This window comes from Thunnus albacares, chromosome 21 (genome assembly GCF_914725855.1).
Source record: "Thunnus albacares chromosome 21, fThuAlb1.1, whole genome shotgun sequence".
NCBI lineage: Eukaryota > Metazoa > Chordata > Actinopteri > Scombriformes > Scombridae > Thunnus > Thunnus albacares.
In genome coordinates, this window is record NC_058126.1 from 27458729 (window position 1) to 27483197 (window position 24469).

The following is a 24469-nucleotide window of genomic DNA, read 5'->3' on the forward strand; positions in this document are numbered from 1 at the left end:
AAATATGTGTCTTGTTTGTATGTTCATGTTCTGTATGAGTGTTTGTTTTATTGTCTAGAAACATATCAAGGCTGTAGAGGAGGTTTGGAACAATAGTAGTGGACACACTTCAGAATAATGCAGGATGTACCAATTACCAGAGTACAATCCCTCATCAAGACTTCAAAAGGCTTTGGTTTGATTGGAACATCAGAAGTGCTTTATTTGTAGGAAACAGAGCTTATATAATTCACCTGCTATAGAAAGAACATGGATTGGTTACCTCCATGGTTCAATACTGAGTCCACATCTTCAAAACTCTTCACACAGTCAACTTTACCCACACACTGCTGGGCACAGCAGTTAAAAAGCAAATCCCTCCAGCAGACATGAACACAGGAACTCATGTCATTTGGGGGCCTGTGCTATGGAGCAAAATTAGTAGGTCAGCCAAATATCTTTGGGCTTAACTCGGGTTTTCTGGTATCACAAAGCTGGCTCACTTTTAACTGAGATAAATCACCATGGCAACTTATGCTGAAGAGATAACCTGCTCTGGAGCAGGTTAACTGCAGAGGATCAGACCACAACCTGTCAACACCCCAACTACTGACCAATCAGATCACTGGAAAAAAAAGAGTCATCATCCCAACAGGATCATGACATGGACAAAAGTCTTGAGTTTACAATAAAGTCACAAGTAAAAAGAGCAATATATATTTGTAGGCCTATAGATCAGTTGAAACATTTTATCGTTTTAGGCTTTCTATTTCCACTCTGGTTTTAAAACAGAGCTTCTAACAAACAGAGAGATCATTTACAACACTAAACACATGATGATGATTTTAGCTGCATTTTAATTGTGCAGAAACTCATGTCATTTAGGGGCCTGTGCTACGGAACAAAATTAGTAGGTTAGCCAACCATCTTTGGGTTTAACTCAGGTTAAAGTGTGTCCAAGTTTATTTTCTCCCCAGAGTGACAACTGACAGTGTGGATGATTTTACACTCTGATTGTATCACTGCAGCTCAGAATAACATGAGACAACTGTGTGATGATGATTGAAAATAAAAATGAAAAACTGTCTTTTATTAGAAAAATAATCCACACACTGTTAATTGGCTCCTGTGATTATAAAGCAACATTTGGGTCAGTTAGACCTCATCACTCGTTAACTACTTTTCCACTCTTTGCTTCAGTAGCAGAAACAGTCTGACGTTACTTTTAAATTTTATGTGATATATACAGATGGTTTCTTCATCATCCAACTAAATAGCAAAAAATACTCACTCTATAGTTAAGTCATATATAATAATACCTACATGTATTTTAAGCCTTAGCCTATTTTTAATGTTTGGAAATTATTTCTAGTGTTTCTACATCTTCTCATTCTGTTGTATGATTACAGGCTATTGTTTATATTTCACTTTGTTGAATATGACTTTGTGCTGTTTCTCAAACAGAAGTTTTCTGCAGATATTTGGTATCACTGTTTCATCTCATATCATACGAAGTACTTCATTCATGGTTCTGATGATGTGGCTCGTAATTAACAACCCTGCCTCTTTCACATGAACACGTTCATAGCTGGATAGGAAAACCCAAAGTTGACAGAGCCAGCTTTGTGATACTTGTTATCCAGGCCGGCCAATGTCAGGCTCAGTGAAGCTAGCTCACTCCAAGAGAGCCAGACTAAGTTGAACTTGAGTTGTAGTACAGAGGGGTGTAGTACTAGATTGATGGGGGAAAAATGAATTTAAACAATTTTAGTATAAGGGTGCAACATAACAAAATGTGAAAAAAGCCAAGGGGTCTGAACACTATCTGAATGTACTGAATGCAGAGTATGAATGGCAGCAGAAAATAATTCACATCACAATTTTTCAGATCTGTCTTAAAACAACAGTCAGGTGCCCAAATGACCATTGAAACATGTTTTTCTTGCTACAATCATTCCTCCTGTTTATACTGGCCATTAGAAGATCCCTTCATAATGCACTTACATTGTAAGTGATGGGGGCTAAAGTCGACAGTCCTCCTTCTGTGAAAAAAATGTGTTCAAAAGTTTATCTGAATCTGATATGAAGCTTTGTCTATCCAAATCAGTCAAATCAAGTGGATATCTTTAAAAGTTCAGCGTTTTGGTTCCAAATTCCCTCTTTTTGTTACTACACTTTCCTATAGCTCTCAGTAGTAACGACTTTATGAGCTTCTTTAATGATAAAATTCTAACTATTAGAGACAAAATTAACCATCTCCTGCCCTCAACAGGCACTGTTCTCTCCCCAAACACAGGAACCTTGGTAACGGCAGTAAATCCTGACATAAATCCTGACATATATTTGGACTGTTTTTCTCCAGTAGACTTGTCTGAACTAACTTCAATGATTTGTTCAGCTAAACCATCAACCTGTCTCTTAGATCCCATCCCAACTAGGCTGCTTAAGGAAGCCTTACCCTTAGTGAGCACTTCTTTACTAGATATGATCAATCTGTCTTTAGTAACAGGCTATGTACCACAGTCCTTTAAAGTAGCTGTAATTAAACCTCTTCTTAAGAAGCCTACTCTTGATTCAGGTGTTTTAGCCAATTATAGACCTATATCTAACCATCCATTTCTATCCAAGATCCTTGAGAAAGCAGTCTCCAATCAGTTATGTGACTTTCTACATAACAATAGTTTATTTGAGGATTTTCAGTCAGGATTTAGAGCGCATCATAGCACAGAAACAGCACTGGTGAAAGTCACAAATGACCTCCTAACTGCATCAGACAAAGGATTTGTCTCTATACTTGTCCTGTTAGATCTTAGTGCTGCATTTGACACAATTGACCATCAAATCCTTTTGTAGAGACTGGAACATTTAATTGGCATTAAAGGAACTGCATTAAGCTGGTTTAAGTCCTATTTATCAGACCGATTTCAGTTTGTACATGTGAATGATGAATCCTCCGTGAAGGCAAAAGTTAGACACGGAGTTCCACAAGGTTCTGTACTTGGACCAATTCTATTCACCTTGTATATGCTTCCTTTAGGTAATATTATTAGGAAACACTCCATAAATTTTCATTGTTACGCAGATGATACCCAATTATATTTATCAGTGAAGCCAGATGAACCCAATCAGTTAAACAAACTCCAAACATGCCTTAACGACATAAAGACCTGGATGACCTGCAATTTTCTACTACTAAATTCAGATAAAACTGAAGTTATTGTGCTTGGCCCTAAACACCTTAGAAACACATTATCTAATGATAAAGCTGCTCTGGATGGCATTACCCTGGCCTCCAACACCACTGTAAGGAATCTGGGAGTTATCTTTGATCAGGATATGTCCTTTAACTCCCACATAAATCAAATTTCAAGGACTGCCTTTTTTCACTTACGTAATATCACAAAAATCAGGCACATCCTGTCCCTAAAAGATGCAGAAAAACTAGTTCACGCTTTTGTTACTTCTAGGCTGGATTATTGTAATTCCTTATTATCAGGCTACCCTAACAAGTCTCTAAAGACTCTCCAGCTGGTCCAGAATGCAGCTGCACGTGTATTGACTAAAACTAGAAAAAGAGACCACATTTCTCCCATTTTAGCTTCACTACATTGGCTTCCTGTAAAATCTAGAATAGAATTTAAAATCCTTCTCCTAACTTACAAAGCCCTTAATGGTCAGGCACCATCATATCTTGAAGAGCTCATAATACCGTATTATCCCACTAGAACACTGCGCTCCCAGTATGCAGGCTTACTGGTGGTCCCTACAGTCTTACAGTCGGAGTTTGTTCCTTTCATCTCTGCTCTCCTGACAAGGAGGTCCCTACAGTCTTTAAAAGTAGAATGGGAGGCAGAGCCTTCAGCTATCAGGCTCCTCTTCTATGGAACCATCTACCGGATTCAGTCCGGGGTGCAGACACCCTCTCTTTGTTTAAGAGTAGGCTTAAAACTTTCCTTTTTGATAAAGCTTATAGTTAGGGCCGACCAGGCTCGCCTTGGATCAGCCCTTAGTTATGCTGCTATAGGCCTAGACTACTGGGGGACTTCCCATGATGCACTGAGCTCCTCTCTCCTCCTCCTCCTCTCCATCTGTATGCATTCATGTAACATCAATGCATGTCACTAACTTTGCTTCTTCCCCGGAGTTTTTTGTGCTTTCTCATCTCACAGAAAAACCTGAGTCCCGGGCTGAACCTTCGCGGTCCTTCACAGTCCTGATGGCATCCTTCCCTGGCTGTTGCTGCTTGTGCTTGTTGTTGTTGTTGTTGTGATTGTTTTTCTTCTGTCCCCCCTCTCCCTTTCCCTCTCTCTTTCTCTCTCTCAACCCAACCGGTCAAAGCAGATGGCCGCCCACCAAGAGCCGGGGTCTGCTTGAGGTTTCTACCCGTTAAAGGGGAGTTTTTCCTTACCGCTGTCGCCAAGTGCTTGCTCATGGGGGAAATGTTGGGTCTCTGTAAATTAAAGAGTACGGTCTTGACCTGCTCTATGTGAAAAGTGCCTTGAGATGACTTCTGTTGTGATATGGCGCTATATAAATAAAGATTGATTGATTGATTGATACACTTCCACTGTAGCTCAATAGGAAAACGCTGTCCATCGAGGCACAAAGAAGGAAATTTATACTAAAAAGGCTTCAATATACTATATGTGAGAATAACCCTGGCCCATCCTGTCTTGTAAAACTACTTTGTACCTTAAGAGGCAATCATTAGTCACTGTAGCATCCAGTCTGCCCTCAGTCTAACATGAGAGGATGAAGAAGTCTACTGTTTACAGTGAATCTGTGCTATGGTGTCATCAAGATATCAAAATGCTGTGGAGACATGCTGTGGTAAATTACCAAAGAGCTGCACAGATCCATTCATCAGGTCCTATTCTCATGATGACATGATGACAGACGTTGAATAGCCAATCATTTCAAGAATCGGGCTGCTAGCAGCTGAGATGACCGTCTGGTCTCACCCGACCAGCAGCTCCGAAACATCTAAGAATGTTGGAGCAAATTTCCAATCACGTTATTTGGATAAGCTGAACACATACTGGGAATCTAAATGGTTACTTTCTTGCCTGAAAACATATTAAAACTTAATAAAGTCACATAATAATGGTCCTGGATTGAAAATTACAAGAGCAACAGCCTGACTTAAAATCTCAGCCATTGCGGCCGGTTGCTCAGGGCAGTGCTACTCTTTCATGCTCTCATGTTAGGGCAGACTGGATGCTACAGTGACTCACTATTGCCTCTTGAGGCGCAAAGTTTTATTATGAGACAGGATAGACTGGGGCTATTCTTACATATAGCACCTTTAAGGAAGCAGCGTGTGGTCTGTTAAAGGATCATTTTGGATACAATTACTAATATTAAGTGTCACAGAATGATCAAATTATTGTATATAATGGAACTTTTGGCATTATTGATTGTACATTGTACAGAGGGCAAAATTATCACACAAATACAATAATTATCATACATCTGTCAATGCTGTAGCTGCCAGTAGAAGCCATCATGGCTAAGTGCATCAAGGCAACTTGCCTGCTAACCTAACCACCCAGCATATACATCCGTGCTTGCTGGTTAGTTTACATGTAGGAGGCTGACTTTAACTGCAGTTAGACTGTGTTCTAAGGAAACTCAAAAAGCTAAATGTGATGATGGATTATCCCGTGGACTGCTATGAGGAGGATCACAAGTCAGTTCACTTTGTTGGCCAACCATAATTATTCCGGCCAGAGTGCACAGTGAAGAGCTAAATCAAATGGAGGAAGAAAGACAAAAAATGGAGGCAGAGGCTGAAAGACAACAGCACTGTCCTGAAAGACAACGTACAGTGCCTCAGAGAAATGGTGGTGTTCCTTTCATCTCTGCTCTCCTGACAAGGAGGTCCCTACAGTCTTTAAAAGTAGAACGGGAGGCAGAGCCTTCAGCTATCAGGCTCCTCTTCTATGGAACCATCTACCGGATTCAGTCCGGGGTGCAGACACCCTCTCTTTGTTTAAGAGTAGGCTTAAAACTTTCCTTTTTGATAAAGCTTATAGTTAGGGCCGACCAGGCTCGCCTTGGATCAGCCCTTAGTTATGCTGCTATAGGCCTAGACTACTGGGGGACTTCCCATGATGCACTGAGCTCCTCTCTCCTCCTCCTCCTCTCCATCTGTATGTATTCATGTAACATCAATGCATGTCACTAACTTTGCTTCTTCCCCGGAGTTTTTTGTGCTTTCTCATCTCACAGAAAAACCTGACTCCTGGGCCGAACCTCCGCGGTCCTTCACAGTCCTGATGGCATCCTTCCCTGGCTGTTGCTGCTTGTGCTTGTTGTTGTTTGTTGTTGTGATTGTTTTTCTTCTGTCCCCCCTCCCCCTTTCCCTCTCTCTTTCTCTCTCTCAACCCAACCGGTCAAAGCAGATGGCCGCCCACCAAGAGCCGGGGTCTGCTTGAGGTTTCTACCCGTTAGAGGGGAGTTTTTCCTTACCGCTGTCGCCAAGTGCTTGCTCATGGGGGAATTGTTGGGTCTCTGTAAATTAAAGAGTACGGTCTTGACCTGCTCTATGTGAAAAGTGCCTTGAGATGACTTCTGTTGTGATATGGCGCTATATAAATAAAGATTGATTGATTGATTGATTGATTGACAAGTGAAATGCAGAGTGGGACCTGTTGATGCCAGACTTGCAAAAACCACATGTCGATGGATGAGAGTGATCCCAGCTGTGTAAATACTACAAATTAATTTGCGGCACATATATTTTTCATCACAGAGACTGTTTCACCTTCCAAAAATCAACTGGAAGTGACACCAGCTGGATCAAATGCTCAGTTCTCCATACAGTAAGAAAAATTGTGTATACAACATGAAAATGCTATATGAGGATTACAGTATGTAAGTCTCTATCGTCCAGCAGTAGTTCATGGAAACTGCATATTGTGTGAGTGGGAAACTTGTAGTCACAAACAATTTTATCTCATCTATTTCTCCAACATGAACTCATGCTCAATGAAAACCTAGCCACAGCCTCACACACATAAACAAACTGATGTGCAAGTTGCCCCAGATGTAGATCTTTATGCAGTTAGCCTTAATGTCTGGTCCAGGCAGCTAGTTTCTATGTTTATTTTCAGTCTGAGTCAGAGACAAACCTTTTGAAATGATTTATTTAAAATGCATGTTTATTTGTAAAGCTATAGGAGGCTTGAACAGTTTCCACATTATATTGCATTTTGAGTGAGTTCTCTACAATGGAGCTGGCAAGAGCAAAGTTAGCATGTCACATTAAGCCACAATGGCCACATTTATGGGAAATATGCCAGGTTTAAATAAAATGGAATTATCCTTTAAATCAGTGCCTCTTCCTCGCGGTCAAAATTTTATTTATATGAGTGAAGTACATATTAAGTACAATTTGAAGGTACATTCAGATGTTCAGTCTGTTGAGAGGCCCTAATTAGACATCCATTGATATTCAGCAGCTCTTCTAGTAGCTCTTCAAGCCTGTGGTGTGAGGGATGGGGTGGGGTGGGGGGGGCGTCTCCAGTGCAGATGCAAAGGAGAAGATGCTCCTCCTCTGAGCTACATAACCAAGTCACACTGCTCCAGTCTGTGTGTCTGACACTGCTAGGGCTGAGGTAAGAGCATATTTTCATTCTTTGTTAATCATGCCTGCCTTCATCTTTCAACTTCAGTTTTTGTGATTATGTTTTCTTTCTCTTTGTTTCTCTCAAATTCATTTGTAGCCACATTCTCTGCCACTTTTGCTTCTTCTCATTTTTTTGGCTTTTTCAGGTTCTCTCTCATGAGACATGTTATTTGTTGCAGCAGAGATTGCTGCTGAAACAAAACTCTACTACTACAATTACTTACTTTATAAAATGTTAAAAACAAGGCAAGTAAGGCAAGGTAAAAAATTTACACATAAAGTAGCAGGCGATGATGGTCATATAAGAAATGCTGTTTGAATGTGGTTATTTGATCAAAGCTTGTGTTGATGTAGTTTTTAAAAAAAAGTAAAGCAGATGTGTCAGTGAGACAGTCACACACACACAAACACACAGCCTGAAGTGCTTTATCCTTTGTTAGCGTCATAAGGTCCACTCATGAATAATGGATCATGAATGTACGTGTGTGTGTGTGTGTGTGTGTGTGTGTGTGTGTGTGTGTGTGTGTGTGTTATGTGATCTGTGTAGAAAGCCCAGAGGGCCTCAGAGATGACGACTGGCTGTATGAGGTCGACCCTGGAGCCTGAACCTCGACTGACGACACAGGAGAGCAAACACTGTAAGCAAAGAGCTCTGCCCTTTATCTTCCTACAGTCCAATATGGAATAATTTCACAAAACAATTTTAAATAATGATGATAGTAATACTTCACCTTAATTAAAACAGAGCTTACATTGTGCTTCAGATAAAGAAAAAATGCACTAAATAGCACAGTAAAGAATAATAAAATAAGGCTATTGAAAAAAAATATTTAAGATTGTTTGTGTCAGTTTCTATTGAAAGATAGAAAGGTTATTTAAAGAGGGCCTATTATTCTCATTTCAGCTCTAAATTTCTATTTTTGGACTCCACTAGATTAGCTCTGCATGATTCACAGTTCAAAAAACTTCTTATTTATGATACTGGCCCTTTATGCAGCCCCTCAATATACAGTTTTTTTTTACACTCCGTTTTAGCTCCTGTCTCTTTAAGGCCCTCCTCCCGATGAGCCCACTCTGTTCTGATTGGCCAGCTTTACGTATCAGAGTTGTGTAACTTTACCGTCATTGCAAACCAAACATTTCCTGCTTTACTGCTTCATATTAACAGCTAAATGACTAACTAATGGGAGACTTTTATTGTGAAGAATTTACAGGAGGTAAAAACATTTCCTCGCTGAATTAGCGGAGCTTCATTAGAAAACTGGTCAAAACAACAACATATGGAGCTATTTGAGCTAGTTGTTCAGTGGATCAGTTAGAAATAATGCAGGGAGGAACAGTATAAGCAGAAACAGCCACAGTGAGATGTTTTATAAAGAGCTGCAGATGACCAGCACAGCTCCAACAGGTAAAATACTTATTTTACTTTACTGTGCTGTGTAATGGCATCGTGGCTTGGCATAACTACTCCCGGAGCGGAGCAGCAAACTCGCGCGCTGTGCACCTAGCAGATCCATATCAAGAAATCCATCACGAACTGACATCAGCTCGGGCTGAAAGTAGAAAAAACCGTTGGAAACAGAGTGTTGAGAGCAGTCTGAAGCTGCTGCTTTTTGCTCACAGGGATTACTGCTACATACATTTATCTTGTTATTTGACAGGTCGGCCACTTTTAACATGAATATCCGACATTGTGACATTATATATATGTCTGAAAATATGGAAAAGCATAATACGTCCCTTTAAGGAGCACATCAGTTTACATTTATTTATAGCGATGATCATTACTTTGATCAGTTTATTATTATCCGTATGATTTGACAAAGCTATGATTAAGTTCTAGTTAGTAGGGATGTGCAGAGAGCCCAGTATTTGTATTTGTATCTATATTTGTTAAGGCAGCAAAATTATTTGTATTCATATTCGAATAAAAATGGAAATAGGCTTAAAGTCTTGTTTTTGTTTTTATTATGCCTTTAATTTTAGATAATTAAAGTGTTACAATAAGTGCTCATGAATTAACTATCTTATGAAGGAGGTCCCCACACCGGGTCTCAAACTGGAGTTTCCCAGATCGTAGACGACTGTGCTGACTACTAAGCTAAAACTTAGCTCATTGCCTTGGTGCAGGCAGACCTCTATTTATTTATACACCCATAACACAGAGACAGCATACCATGTAACATGTAGGGGAGAACTTCAAAGGTGAATTCTAGCTTTGCACTTTTCATTTATCGCCTATTTTTTACAACCTAACTTTGTGGAAAGGAGAAGGGGAACAACAGTTTAAGGAGAGTCCCTTAGGAACACTTTGTGTGAGTTGCTCAGCTTTACCTCAACTCCAACTCCAGGAGTGATGTCCAAATTAGGAAATGTGCATCATGTAGCAGGTGGCTGTAACTTCACTCATTGAGACCTTCTGATAGGAGGTCTCAATGAGGAGAGAGACTGAGATAGTGATGTAACTGCTCTGAACGCTGGTATTTGACATGTTTTTTTCTTCTTCCTGAAGACAAATAATTAAAAAAATATTTTTACGAAATAAATATTTGCCAAAAAAAAAAAACACTATTTGTGCCTTTTCAAAAAACATTTGGATTCAGGCCTACCCCTACTGGTTAGGTTAATGCAACAGTCACTGTCACTGTCACTTGTCATGTGTTGTTTTGGGGCACTTGCTGACCTAGCCACAGGGTGCTGACACTCCCCCCACTGCTACAATTCCATGAGCCGTGCCACTCACGCCCAGTTCTTTTCCCTGCTCCGCTGTCTTTAAGCACCTGGACCTGTGTTTTAGAACAGCAAAAGAGCAGAAATGCCAGCTCAGTAAATGAAACAGCTTTAGTTGTTCTAGGTCAGGTCATGCCCATATCAAGCCTTCACATGCATCTTCTATGATGACAGTTATGGTGAATTAGGTCAAGAATGTAACAGTTTGTCTGGCTGTATGACAGACCAGGAGGCGCTGGAGAGCCTGGTGGACAGGAAGTCAGAGATGAGGGATGATGAGGAAGAGGAGGGTCTCTGCGCTGAGCACCAGGAGGACAACCAGCTGAAGAAACCTCGGAGGAAGGACACACCTGTCCTCAACTCCCCCCCACATATACCAGGTCAGCATACACATACACACACACACACACACACACACACACACACAGGGTACAAGGGTAATCACTGTGTTATTATTTGTTAAAATGAGTAGAACTTAAGAATATAAATGTTTATGTTCTAAGGCTGTCAGAGTCAAATGGTGTGCATTTAAGAATGATAAGTTCATTTTGAATTGTAGATTCAGGTTTTCATGTTTATGTTCTAACAGGCATCTGTCCTGGAACTTTGTGGTAAAGGTTACATATTGTCTCCAGGACTGTTTATTCCTCTATGGCAACACTTAAGGTTGTTTTAGATCACAGTCACAGTGATACTAGATCTAAGCTATTGTGAGTTTATGTTATTATATGTGTTGGAACTCGTTGAAGCTATGAAAATAAACCCAAATTGTAAAAAACTGTCCTCAGATGTCTCAGATTTTACCTGTAAAATAAGACGCCCTTCCAACCCAACATCACTGGGGAATAGTTTCTTGATTTTAAAGCTGACAATCTGTGTTTTCCTTGTCTTTAGGAGTGAGACTGATGAAGACAGAGAAGCAGATGGTCTACTTAGAGGATGAAGAGAAGGATGTGAAGGATTAGAATCCTTAAAACCTTTATTTGACTTTTATTTTAAATTGTTAACAGTTTTCTATTTAATTTTCCCATGGTGGTGATACAGGGACATAACACAAATGAGGATGGATGCACTCATTACAGAGAACATAGACTTCATAATTGAATACTTGCATACAATGTCATAAACAATGCAAACAAGATGTAACAACATCTCCATCCCTGGTCTTTACAATATTGAAATAACAACACAAACAAACAAAAAGCAAACATTGTAACCCAACTTGTTCATGAAGAGGTCTCCATCTCATAACCAGATTTTTTTAGCTGATATTCCTGCAAACAAGACTCTTCTTAAGTACAAATGGGTTTAGTGTTGATTAATCATTTAGTAACATGATTTGTGGAAGACAGGGTATAGTCCTGTCCAGTATGTCCTTTTCTTGGTGTTTGGTAAAACTTTGAATTGACTTACTGTGCAGTAATTGATTATTATAATTGTGGGAAACATTAATCCATGCTCTCTGACAATCTATATTCTAATTATAATATATAAAATATAAATCAGCATTCCATACAGCAACAGAACCTACAGGTCTTTTCAATTTGTTTTGTAAGTTTTTATAAGGGCAAAATATAAAACAAACAAAACCAAGTTTAGAATTTTCAGTTGTTAAAGAGGACCTATTATTCCAGCTCTGACACGGTTTTGCTCCATACACACTCCATTCACCTTTTAAATTCAGTTGCACTCCTACTATAGCAATCACGGCACCCTAGTCAAAGCTGAAAAAGCGCCTTTAGGCTACTGTATATACTGCAGTAGCAGTGCAACCAAACTGTCCAATTTTGTTAACTTGCTCAGATTTTGTTGATTTGGTAAATTTCTTTGATTTTTGTTCTTCTACAATGGTTAAGTAGGCTATGTAGTTAAATGGTTTCTTTATTTATCTGTTTTATTTGTGTTTATTGTTGATATACGATTGGGAGTTTGCACAGGGTATTTTATTTTGAAAATTGACCAGATGCTTCATGCTGTTTCTGCATCTGACTTCCTGGCCAGCTCGATCTGCTCTGTGCAGCTTGACGCGGCCTCCATCAAAAATAGAAGGGACGAGTATCTTTAGAGCAGCAGAGCGGAGAGCCACTTCTGGGACGCTTCTGAAACGCGCTGCGGCGCACCCGGTGGGATCCCAAGCATTGACTAGAGTGGCTGCGATCAGCTCCAGCAGCCGTGCCCAAGCCGGAACGTGGCACACACACGCTCAGTGGGATCCCGGTGTGTTCAGAGCAGTCTAACATCGGAGGTTTTGGCGCACAGGGATTGCTTCTACATATGTTTACCTCGTTGTTTGACACGGTTGCCACTTTTAACATGAACATCCTGTGACATCATATATATGTCTGAAAATAAGGAAAAGCATAATACGTCCCCCTATGCAACAAAGGTCGAAGTGACAGAGGACACCATAGTTACTCATGGTTGTACGTTATAACATTTTATTCATTTGATTCACAGCTTTCCTCTTGCCAGCTCCGCTTGCTTTCTACATTCACTCTCCAGCTCGCTCGACCACCACTGCAGTCTCTCTTGTCTCTCTCTTTCTTACTAGTTGAGCTGGGGAGGGGGGGTCAACATTAAATGGTGTGTGTTTACAAACACCAACCACCAAATCCTGCATAGTATACCTTTAAAAATGTCAGAAAGAGTGTGGAGTTTTTGCCACTGATTTGCCACCAATAAGTTGATTGTTCATTTGACTTTTCTTGTCAATAAATGTTTTATGTGCACAGCCTCATTAAATGTTGCTTTTACCAAACATTACATTTTCACAGTGTCCCTGCTCATTTTCTACTCTCCTAACAGTGAGAGAAAAAGAAAGAAAACAGGCTATTTTTATGACAACAGCAGGTACTTTAGTTCACTGGTCACACATAATTTACAATTAGCTGCAAAAAACTGAGCCTGTATACTGTGTAGACTGCTTAAAAGGCCGTATGATACCTAGAACATATTTAAGGCATTGTATGACTATAGGCCATACACAAAAATGACACGGATGGATTCATAAAGTTTTAAACACAGGATTTGGTCAGTGCTGACTATGAAAGTAGTCCATTCTAGACATTGACATGGTAGCAATAATTGACTTGTACCACACTCAACAGTTGTAAACTAAAAAGTGCCCCTGTCCACATCCTTTCGTGTCTTTTTGGTCTGGGTCTGTTTTTCCTGATTTGGGTCCCATGCTCCAGCATACAGTGATATTTTAGACAATAGTGTTCTTCCAACTTTGTGTCAACAGTTTGTGTTATGGTTTAGGCCCCTGTGCACAAATCCAGGTCCACAAAGAAATTCTCCTCCTAGTTTGGTGTGGAGGACCTTGACTGGGCTGCTTATAGCCCTGGCCACATCCCCATCCAACACCTTTAGGATGAACTGGAATACCGACCCTGAGCCAGTCCACATCACCCAACATCAGTGTTGGACCTCACTGATCCTCCTGGGAGCAAAAATTGAATGAAAATAACTAACACTGTCTGTGTATGTCCATCTCCTTTTGACTTAGAGAAGTGGACGACAGACAGGAGTACCATTGGGTGCCAGCCTCCTCCACATCAAGTGACCTCTACTTTCTTGTTTCTTCTCTACTATTTTGTGATCTTTAATTAGGGATGGATATCAAAACGTTTTGACATTCGTGCTGATATGATACCTGAGTTTCAGTACAGATACTAAAACTTTTTTTTACTTCAAGAAATATAAACATGCTTTCTTCAAAATCCCTCTTACACTTAATAAAAGAAGCCAAACTTCTGAAACGTTAAGCCACAGAAGTATTTAAATTCCATACCAGCCCTAAATATAACAAATAGGCAAAAACAGACCAGAGAATCAACTGTAAAATAATGAATGCAACTACATGTAAATGGCTGGCCATGAGAGAAGGAGGTCAAGCAGTTGAGGGAATGGGGAGGCCAACAGGCACAATAAAGTATACAACCATAAAATTGCTAAACACTTCTATCAATGTACTTTTACATATTAAACAAATAAGACAATTAAGAAATTATTGATAAAAATGTTTTTTTCTAAAAGTTTAAGAGGAGGTTTAAAAGAAGAGTTACCATACAAAGGAAGGTTTGGCAGTGGAACAAGAGGAGTGACATCACCAGTATAGGGTAATGATAATGCAGCAACACTGACATATACAAATTTAACATGAAGCAGAACAAACAAAGACTGGTTACCAAGTAATAGTACATCACACGGATGTCACATTCTGTACTATGAAGTCACTTCCTGCGACGCAGGGAGATACGCTGCAGTCTCCTGGCTTTCCCCCTAGCGTCAATGGGCCGCATCTCTGTGACCTTTGACCTGACCAGCCGGTAGGAGCTGGCACAGTAACTAGGTCTCTTGCAGTAATGAATTCGAGGGCAGTCAGGCTGAGGGTCTGCAGAGAAAGTAAAATCTGAATTAGCATGGAATCACAATCTCTTAACTGACAGCTTCTTGCAATCTGGTATTAAATTGTGAGACACCTTATTTTCCTCACATGATTCTTGAAAGTTTCTTCTCTTTTGATCGAGCTTGGCTGTTTGAGTATCAGTAGTGGAAAATGTATTCAGATCCTTCACTTATGTAAAAATACCAAGCAGAAGTCCTGCATGAAAAATCCTACTTATGTATTAGTTGTTATCAGCTTGATGTAGTTAAAGTATTGCAGAAAAGTAGTGGTTTACTCACTATGACTGATATATTATTATATATGACATCATTAGATTATTAATTTGAAGCATCACTGTGTAAGCAGCATGTTACTGGTTCCCAACATAGGAGTTGGGCCCCTCCAAAGGGTCACCAGATAAATCTGAGGGGTGGTGAGATGATTAATGGGAGAGGAAAGAAGAAAAAACAAAGTTCTGATACACAAATGTCTTTTCAGTTTTTAGACTTTTTTCTCTAATCTCTGATTTTTGGTGAAATATTATGGAGTTACTTTTGTGTATTATGCAATCAAACAGAAGGCAAACAGGTTTGCAATCAAAAAATAGATTTGAGAGCAAAACTATTGACACTGCAATCAAAAAATGTTTTATTGCGAGCACAATAAATTTGTGATTAAAATGCACATCAAAAACTTTTGTTTGCAAATTCAAAAGTCTTCAAATCTTATTAATGGAGCAATAATTTCCAAAATTACCACCAGCAATGTTTCAATGTTTCAATGTTTGAAACTATAATGACTCATTGAAAAAACTGCCTTAGTATTTCTGGAGAGAAGATGAGACTTTTTGAATAGGAGTCAGTTGGAGCAGCTAGTGGCTGTCACTTTAAGATACTTCCACCATGGCTTCAGTAGTGGTAGTTGCTGCTTGGTTTCAACCATTGACTGTATATAAAGATGGATGACGTGCCTGCACTTCCTACCACTATGCAAAAGTGAAGCCAAAATATCTTGTTTCTGGGAGCTGCCATCTTGCTTGCGTGATATCATTTGGAGCCAGAGTCTGCACAGTAGACTCAGGAGGCAAGATGACGGCCCAAAGGACATGCCCCCTGAGCCATCCCACCATCAGACGCAGGTTTGAGAGCGACTGTCACAGCTTTCAATCATGACATTACACCCCCTTTTTATATAGTCAATAAGTAATTAATAAAAAAAATTAACTTATCAGAAAAATGAGCACTTGGACATACATCAGCGTGATAAAAGCAACCTAAAATGACAGAAAACATCTTTTTGAAAAATTTTATTTGACATGTACTTTAGTATTTTAGTTTGGCGCATGTGCCATCCACTAACATGGAGGGGGCGGAATTTATGTCCTATACTGCAGCCAGCCACCAGGGAGCGATCAAGATGTTTTGGCTTCACTTTTGGGGAGCTGTCACGACGTCCATTTTTATATACAGTGAATGGTTTCAACTGAGGAAAGTGACTGTGAGTATTGATTTATTGTTGCTAATGCTAACTGGTTAGTAACAACTAGTGAAGAATGGAAGAGATCTGGATAACTCGTAAAAGATTTGTACATTACTGTTATTTATGAATTAAGCATTAGAAAGAGCATTTGTGAACTTTTTGTCATCTGTTCCTCTCACATCAAGGCAAACTGGTGAGTCTGTTTTAATTTATTAAGTAGGGTTGTGTTTTTAATGGTAGTTTATATGGTAAAATACTTTTGATATATTAAGCAGCTGCTTGCTGATTCATTGTGATTGTTAAAAGGGTTTGTTTCATCAGTGGGCAGAGGTTCAAAAATCTTGTCTGTGTGTGTGATGTTGGCTGATAAATGCTTGATGTCAACTTGTAACATTTAGTTGGTACGAGTTACTGAGCTGCTATCCAGGACTTAACAGATATGGAACAGGGCTACTTACTTACTTACTTGATAGATCAGTCCATATAACGTTAGCAAGAGTCATGTCTTTGTTGCACTGCAAGGACTTCTATCACAGCATTTATGTGGTGTGTGTGTGATATAAAGTTATCATATTATCATTATCTTTATTCATATTATCAGTATGTTTTCTGCTGGCATATATTGGTAATCAGTCACTACTTGGCCTGATTGTGGACTCAATCCTTAAGATAAAGATTAGTTGTTAAATAAGGGTACCCGGTGCACCCCAATCAGCCCATTAAGTTGAAAGGTCACCGAGCTCCACCTCTTCCTGTCAGCTAAGGCAAACCCCACAAAAACTACAAGTAGCTGCAGAGTCTTCACTCACAAAAAGTGATTTAGAAATGAATGACGTCTGTAGCAGTAGTTTCCTCGACCTGGGGCTTGCCATGTTTGTTGACAAGTCTGCCAGGTCAGCCTAGCTAATTTGCATGTTGAGATCCGATCACAATTGAGAAAACAACAATGCATTTTAGTACCAGGTGTAGGGCTGTCACTATATCAGATTTTCACAACATGATTATCATGGTAAAAAGGATTCACAATAACTATATTATCGCGATATCTATAGAACATTTTTGAAAAAAGGTTATCAAGTTGTCAAATCATCTTTAACTTTGTTTATAGTGTGTTTTGCCTCTTTTCTGGCAAATGAATTACACTCAAAATACGAGTGTAGGGAGGTGGAGAGAGAGTCGGTAACCATAACTGTACAAAGTTTGAAAGAAATTTGAACACAGAAGTATAAAGTTTTTATTTCCGCCTGAATATTTTTTTCAAACAGTTACCTATAGCTGTAACTTATTAGCTGGAAAACACAATCGGACCACAGCATGGAGCCTTACCTAGTCCAAGTTTAAATTAAATAACAATACTACAGAAAATTAATATTATATATGTTCTTCTGAGGGTATGTCTAGGCATTCCAAAAAAAGCCATTTAGAGACACCAATGTGATCCGATGTGTAGACACCGACACTGATCTGAAATCCCTGCTTCAGAGTAACTGAGGCATAAACACATTTTAGTGCTTTGTTCCCCCATTGACACTAAACTTTCTGCATATAAAGCTGTTCGTGGATATTTATTGATGTAATGATGTGTTTTGGAATAAATATTTTACTGGACTGGATCAAATTGACCTTTGCCAGTGTAACAAGACACTTTTGTCGCAGTTGTGTCAGTCAGTGGAGTAATATGAGGCTTCATGGGTGAGTAGTGTGAATTTGTAATTGTTTGTTCATTTGTTGGTGGTCTGACAGAGGCATTGATTGAACCTGTTGTTGTGATTGTATCTTGAAATGGTTTGCATCAACGGAATCACAAGAATCTTAGCTTTCCAAAGATGTGTCGCAGGAGTACCCACTTAAAGACAGGAGTTGTGTACATAGCATAGTTGTGCACTTAACAATGTGATGGCCCGCGGATGGGCCATTGGATGTTAAAGGGTTTTAAGAGGCGCTGGATTATTTACACAATATTAACATATGTCTTTTATTGACATGATATCAATATTTCATTTTTTAAATAACATGGTTATTGTCAATACTGGTATATTGCATACCCCCATATAGGGGGTATGACACCATTGACAGGCAGCCAAATGAAACGGACCATATCTTTAATTAAAATTACCGATTTCTTTGAGTTTGCAAATGTTGGAAACATTTGGGATAATGTAAATGCACAACTCAACAAAATATATATCGGTCTAGTTGTTTTTGGACATTTTAATGCAGAATACTTCTACTTATACTCATACTATGGCTTTAACTGCATTTTTCCACAAAATGACTGTGTGGACACAATATCGATTTTGGCCCCCATCACTTACATCTAAAGCACATTTGAAGGGGCTCTTTGAAAAGCTAGTATGAAAAGGAGGAATGATTACAGTGAGGAAAACCTCTTTCAGTGTTCATATGGACACCTGACTGTTGTTTTAAAACAGATTTGAAAAATTGTGAACCTATCTTTTAAAGTTGTTGGGCTGCATACCATTCTGATGCTGCTGCTGCTGTTGTTCATCTGTGTGGTTCTCAGGCTTCTTATTATCAATGAAATTTGGGCCTGAGCCTGCAGCCCCTCCTGGATTATTGTCTCCTTCTTCCTTTTTAGGCTGTTGCTCCACCTGTTGCTGCCTGTTCTCTACCTCCTCCTGTCCCTCCACATCTGTTTTTATCTCCTCCTGTCCTGTGTTGGGGTGGTCATCAGTTCTCCCAGACTCTTTCTTCTCTTTCGCCTCCTTCTCTTCCTGGCCACCCTCCTCTGCCTCTGTCTTGGCCTTTTCCTTAAAGTCTACCAGCACACACACGCCATTTAGAAATACATACAGTGCATTAATAATGCAAATTTACATGGACAATACAACAGTAAAATTCTTTTTAATATTACTTCATTTGACATTTATGACTTGACATAGTACACATTAATGTGTGGGAGAGAATGAATGTGATAAGGGGCTGCTTTTCTGGAAAATAGGTCAGCGATATATCCTGATGCTTTATCCTGATGCTGCCACATGGTGGGCTGAATTTGCCATAGCTAGCCTCAAAGGGCTAATGGCAGCTATGGAGATACCCCAAGAACTGCTTGGTTTAGTTTACATGATTCTGATGCCGGTGGAGAATGTTGATAGTGGTTAATGTGTAACTGTCAGCACCCACAAGAAAATCAATGATTTTTCTCCGACCGGTCACTTATCCTTTTGTATGCTTGACATGCTTATTTGCACCATCAACATCTTTTCAACTGCTAGCGTCACACTGTAACTATGTTCAACGTACCTCTATGTGTGTGTGAGGCTGGCAACTGTAAGCTCAACATTAAGAATCTATTATGATGCCATAAACAGACTTTTAAAGGTTGACTTATGTGAGTGACATATAGTCAGAGGTCTGTATACCTTTGGCTGCCTGGGCCTTCCACATCTCCCGGTTGTGATGAATCTCTTGGTTCCATGAGACCCTGAAGGTCTTGAAGTCCACTGTGGTCAGAGAGTAGCTGCCCTCTGAACCTGTACTCTTCATACTGGAATGCTTTCCATCACTGCCACTAATACTGTTGACACTGTGTAGACATGCATGTGTACAACACCCCCCCCCCCCACCCCCCCCACCCCCCCCCCCACACACACACACACACACCACACACACACACACACAAACACACACACACACACACACACAAATCAGTCATATACATGTACATCAGCTGTTAAACAATTTTGATGATCAAATCCTTGTTTAAGCTATTTTCTTTAAGCAAACTTCACTGGTTCCAATGTACTGAATGTGAATATTTTTTGTTTTCATAGTCCTCATTTTGAGAACCAAATGGATAAATGTTGATAACCATGATGGACATTTTCACAGTTTGCTAGTGTAATAGACCACACAAATAATCTGTAGAGAACAATGCATTGATTTGTTATATTTAATATCTTAATCTGAAAAGTAACCAGTAACTGTGTCAAATAAACATAGTGAAATTAAAAGTACAATATTTCCCCCCAAATAAAGTAGCATGAAATGTAAATAATTAAGTATGACTACAGTAATATACAGTTGTATGCAAAAGTTTGGGCACCCCTTGACATATTTCGGTGACTTTTTAATTGAAAAGATGTAAACACAGCCTCTCTAGGATATGGAAAAATACACAATATTTTCTGCAAACATTAATGCATAGTTACTTTTTACGTCATAAATTGAACCAAAATAAAAAAAATAAAAACATCATTGTGGTATGTGCAAAAGTCTAAGATTCTTTTTACAAGGTCTCAGACCTTAATCAGCCTGTTGGGCCTGAGGCATGTCTACACAATGGCGATGAGTCAATAAGTCAGCTCTGGGCCCCAGTGCAAGGTGGTCAGAGTGGGCCATGCCCATCACAATGCATCATAATGTTCTGCTTGCTATTCAGTCTGTGGTCTGCCTTCCTTCTGCCTCTTCTAATCCCCTTTCCCTTCCGTACAGATTGATCCAATACAAAAGCAGCCTCGTTCCTGTATTAAGATTTAGTTAGAATAATTTTGAAAGAATTTCATAAATATGCATCACTTGTGGTCCACAGTGGCAGTTATAGTGTCTGTGTTTCAGATACCTGTGTCTGCACTTTCATAACGTCAGCACCTTGGACAGCACCTGAAGACTCCACTCAGGTGTTTCTACAGGAAAGCAGAGTCCCTAAGCACCTTCCCTCTCAAAAAAGTGAAAGCTTGCAGCTTTAAAACAGCCAGCAACAGCAAAATGCACTGCACAGTTGATGCCTAAATGAAATGCACCATAACAGATGAACCATAACAGATGAAAACATAACTGGTGATGGCGCACCTTGACACAGATGAAAACATAATCGGTGGCGATGCACCTTGACACAGATGAAGACATTATCGGTGATGGCGCACCTTGACGCAGATGAAGACAGTATCGGTGACAGCGCACCCACACATTGACAACATTATTCATGTCTGCACATTGGCCTTACAAACACAAAACACAAGTGTGTCAGTTGATTATTAGTCAAATAAATAATAAATAAGTTCTACTTACATCATAGGCACACTCTCCGGGCTTTCACTGTACAAAGTTGTCTATTAAATCCTTTAGGTCCAGCTGGCAGGCACATACATTTTTGATTGATAGCATGACAAGTCCAGATAAACAGGTCTGTCCATTGAGCTCCTCAAGTAAGATTTAATAGGCTTCAGTTTGGAAAAGGAATGTTCGGCAGATGCTACAGTCACTGGGATTAAGAAAAGCAATGAAATGGTACAGACTTCCCCAAAGCTGGCAGTGATGTAGTTGTTGTCTACAATGAACATCTTGGTTAGTTCTTGGATTGTTTTCACTTTTGAGATACTTTCTCTTAAACACCCATGGAATGACAGGAGTTGCATCGTAAATGCCAAGGTTATGTCATCTTTCTAAATCTGACATAACTTGTGTGCTTGCTCAAAAAGTTCATCTGGTGTAGTGCACAGTATTTCAGGCTGTATAAGTTTGAATGTGTCCACTGTTGTCCTAAAACCTATGAATCTCTGTGTCAGCTGGAAGATCACTATGTCAACGCAGTCACGTGAAAATAGGACTCTGCGTTTGCTAAACGTTCATAAGCTCACATGTCTCGAAATATGCTACATCTAGCTTGGGCAAGTAGCATAGCCATGTCCGTGGTATCTCCAATCCAGATTTGGTTTTGCTGGTGTGGTAGGCAGTGGAAAAGCAGCAGTTGCCCTGTGTTGGATCCCGTTGGAAAGAGCCCAGGGGTATGCATAGCCCCTTAGACACAATATAATATTTGACATTTGCGTCTACATTCTCAGGAAAATGTCCCCTGTCCATGGGATACTCATGCAGAGATGAGATGGCGGCAGATGTAGCAATAGGCTCTGGCAGCTCCAGCGGCTATAGTGGCTCCAGCGGCTCCGACATGTCCTCTTCCACCTTGTTTTCACCATCTCTAGATGGCATGCTGGTGCTAGCATTAGTACTAGAGGTGTCTTCTTCGGCTCTATGCTGCTGTTACTGCTTGATGCTGCAGTTATCTGGTTGTCGTCCTTCTTTCTAAAAAATTGACTATTTTTGGCAGTTTTGCCTTGTCTTTTTTGGCTGCTTCTTCCAGTTTTCTCTTCTTAAACCCACTTTTCTGTTTGTACTGCACCGTTTCTCAATTACCGTCTTGCTGTCTTTCTTATTTGTGGATTTTGCCACGCAGTTATATGCATGTCCATGACCCAGAATTCCGTGCGGGCACATTTACACATTTTTGAACTTCAAATCATCCATTAATCCTTAGTTAAACTTAATTTAGATACTCTTGATATGATAGTGGCAAGATAAAATTAACTGATAAACAAGGGCTCATCCGTTACGGGCCCCAATGCAGCTGTATTATATGCATTTATGGTCAGCCTGGTCGCCAGAATAAAACATTGGCACTGTACATTTCTGCAAACCACAGACACGTTGAACATCTACATTTCAACACGTGAAATACGAAGCATATTAACATTTCAACAAAACGTATCATATCAACATTTCTACAAAACGTAGCATATTAACATTTCAACAATACGTATCATCAAAATGTCAACAAAACATATCATCTCAGCATTTCTACAAAACGTATCATATGAAAATGTCAACAAAACGTATTATGTCAACATTTCAACAAAACGTATTATATCAACATTTCCAAAATACGTATCATCTCAACATTTCTAAAGTGACGTAATTCACATGTGATCTATATGAGTTGATCTTTCCTATATAGGAGAAGGAGGGGTAGGTGGATGGTTGGTAAGTTTCTTGGAAATCAGCAGAGAACGCGGTTCAAGACCACCTTGCAACCGCAACTAATGTCCGCTTCCCATTTCAACCGACAAAAGCAGGTGTTTTTAGCGAGACGTCAGGACATTTGCAGCCGTTTTTCTGATGAGAAAGCCGGCTTTTTTTAGTGAGACATCAGCAATCATCGTTTTTATTTTTATTTTTATTTTAACCCAAACCCTGGTCTTTCCCTAACCCTAACCAAGTGGTCTTTGTGCCTAAACCTAACCAGACCTAAACCACACCGTTGTCACACCATAAAACATCATTATTCAATGGGTAGAAATGTTAATACACTACGTAGAAATGTTGATATGATATGTAATTCACGTGTTGAAATGTATATATTCAACATTTCTGTGGTTTGCAGAAATGTTCAATGCCAATGTTTTCCTCAGGCGACTGGGTTGTTATGGTAGTTACACCACTGGTTCTTACATCATTTACAAATCAATGTCTTTGTTGCTGCCTTCAGAAGTTTGGCATGCTTGACATACACTTGCTTTGTCCACCTATGAGTCACAGCTGTTTTTTCAGTCTCTGCTATGCCGATTTTAAGATTATTTGTTCTTGTTCCAGCATATCTCACACTCTCATCTCCTTTAGTATCTGCCATAGTTCTCCTACAATGCTTTGTTTCTTATCAGCACTTAACACTGACTATGAATGTTAAAGGAACCCTTGAGACACACCAGGTCTAAAGGATGCTCATCCCCGATCCACCAGCTTTTATTGGAGGCTGCTTCCTCCTTTATTGTAGGCTACTTCCTGTTCGCCATAAATGAATGATATATCAATGTTCACAACTTGTTTCCACTGTCCCCAAGTGGCCAAAAAAATGTGTTATTGCCGGTTTAAGCATGACAGTTACTATTACACAGAGTAAATATTAAGGTGGCATGTAGGCAACCTACTGATATATTTTACATACAAACACTGAGACATTAATCTGTTGTAGAATGTGTTCTTATGGTTTTCTTAGCGACAGAATGCATTGAGGATTCACTCTGGCCAGTTCAGAGCAAGGAAACTATAAAAGAAGGAAGGGTCATTATGTCATAATACCAACATTCTAATGCTCTGCTTTGTGCCAGACTTTGGTGCCAGTTCTATTGAAGCCTATGGGAGATGCATGGAGAAGCACACCAAAACCCAAAATATTTACGTTGTATGACCTTTGATGAAGAAACGCTTCTACCAAATGAAAGAGCACACTTCAGAGAATACTTGTGCGCATTCGTTTATTTGCTGTTGGTCTCCAAATAGTATCCAAAGATAATATTTATTTATCCTAAACATCATTATTTGCCATGGTGAGCATGTTAATTTGACTCACCATGAGCTCTGTAAAGTATGCCTGTGATCATTAACAAAATCTGTATTCTTCATTCATTTTCATTCATTCATTTGGCGTTCCACCAAAATGGAAGAATCTCGCTTAGTCTGGC

General features: G+C 39.6%; 2 protein-coding genes across 2 annotated transcripts in view; one reads left to right on the forward strand and one right to left on the reverse strand.

The window, feature by feature from the left end:
* Positions 1-8160: 8160 nt before the first annotated feature.
* ppp1r17 (protein phosphatase 1 regulatory subunit 17) lies at positions 8161-11993 on the forward strand. The gene is made up of 3 exons (XM_044340062.1): positions 8161-8247; positions 10564-10719; positions 11234-11993. The coding sequence occupies exons 1-3, from the start codon at positions 8178-8180 to the stop codon at positions 11302-11304; spliced, it is 297 nt and encodes a 98-aa protein (XP_044195997.1). The 5' UTR covers positions 8161-8177; the 3' UTR covers positions 11305-11993.
* A 2291-nt stretch (positions 11994-14284) lies between these two features.
* pde1ca (phosphodiesterase 1C, calmodulin-dependent a) overlaps positions 14285-24469 on the reverse strand; it is a 95566-nt gene continuing 85381 nt past the window's right edge. The window contains exons 15-17 of the mRNA XM_044340370.1: positions 19595-19758; positions 18688-18987; positions 14285-14735 (exon numbers count right to left, since the gene is read on the reverse strand). Coding sequence (XP_044196305.1) covers positions 14575-14735; positions 18688-18987; positions 19595-19758 — 625 coding nt within the window. The 3' untranslated portion in view covers positions 14285-14574. The remainder of the gene's footprint in view (positions 14736-18687; positions 18988-19594; positions 19759-24469) is intronic.

What these genes read in the sequence shown, in the direction of transcription:
- ppp1r17 (XM_044340062.1), top strand. Translation starts at nt 8,178, where the DNA reads ATGACGACTGGCTGTATGAGGTCGACCCTGGAGCCTGAACCTCGACTG. An exon ending in GACACAGGAGAGCAAACACT is followed by an intron (nt 8,248 to 10,563) that starts GTAAGCAAAGAG and finishes GCTGTATGACAG; the next exon opens with ACCAGGAGGCGCTGGAGAGC. An exon ending in CTCCCCCCCACATATACCAG is followed by an intron (nt 10,720 to 11,233) that starts GTCAGCATACAC and finishes CCTTGTCTTTAG; the next exon opens with GAGTGAGACTGATGAAGACA.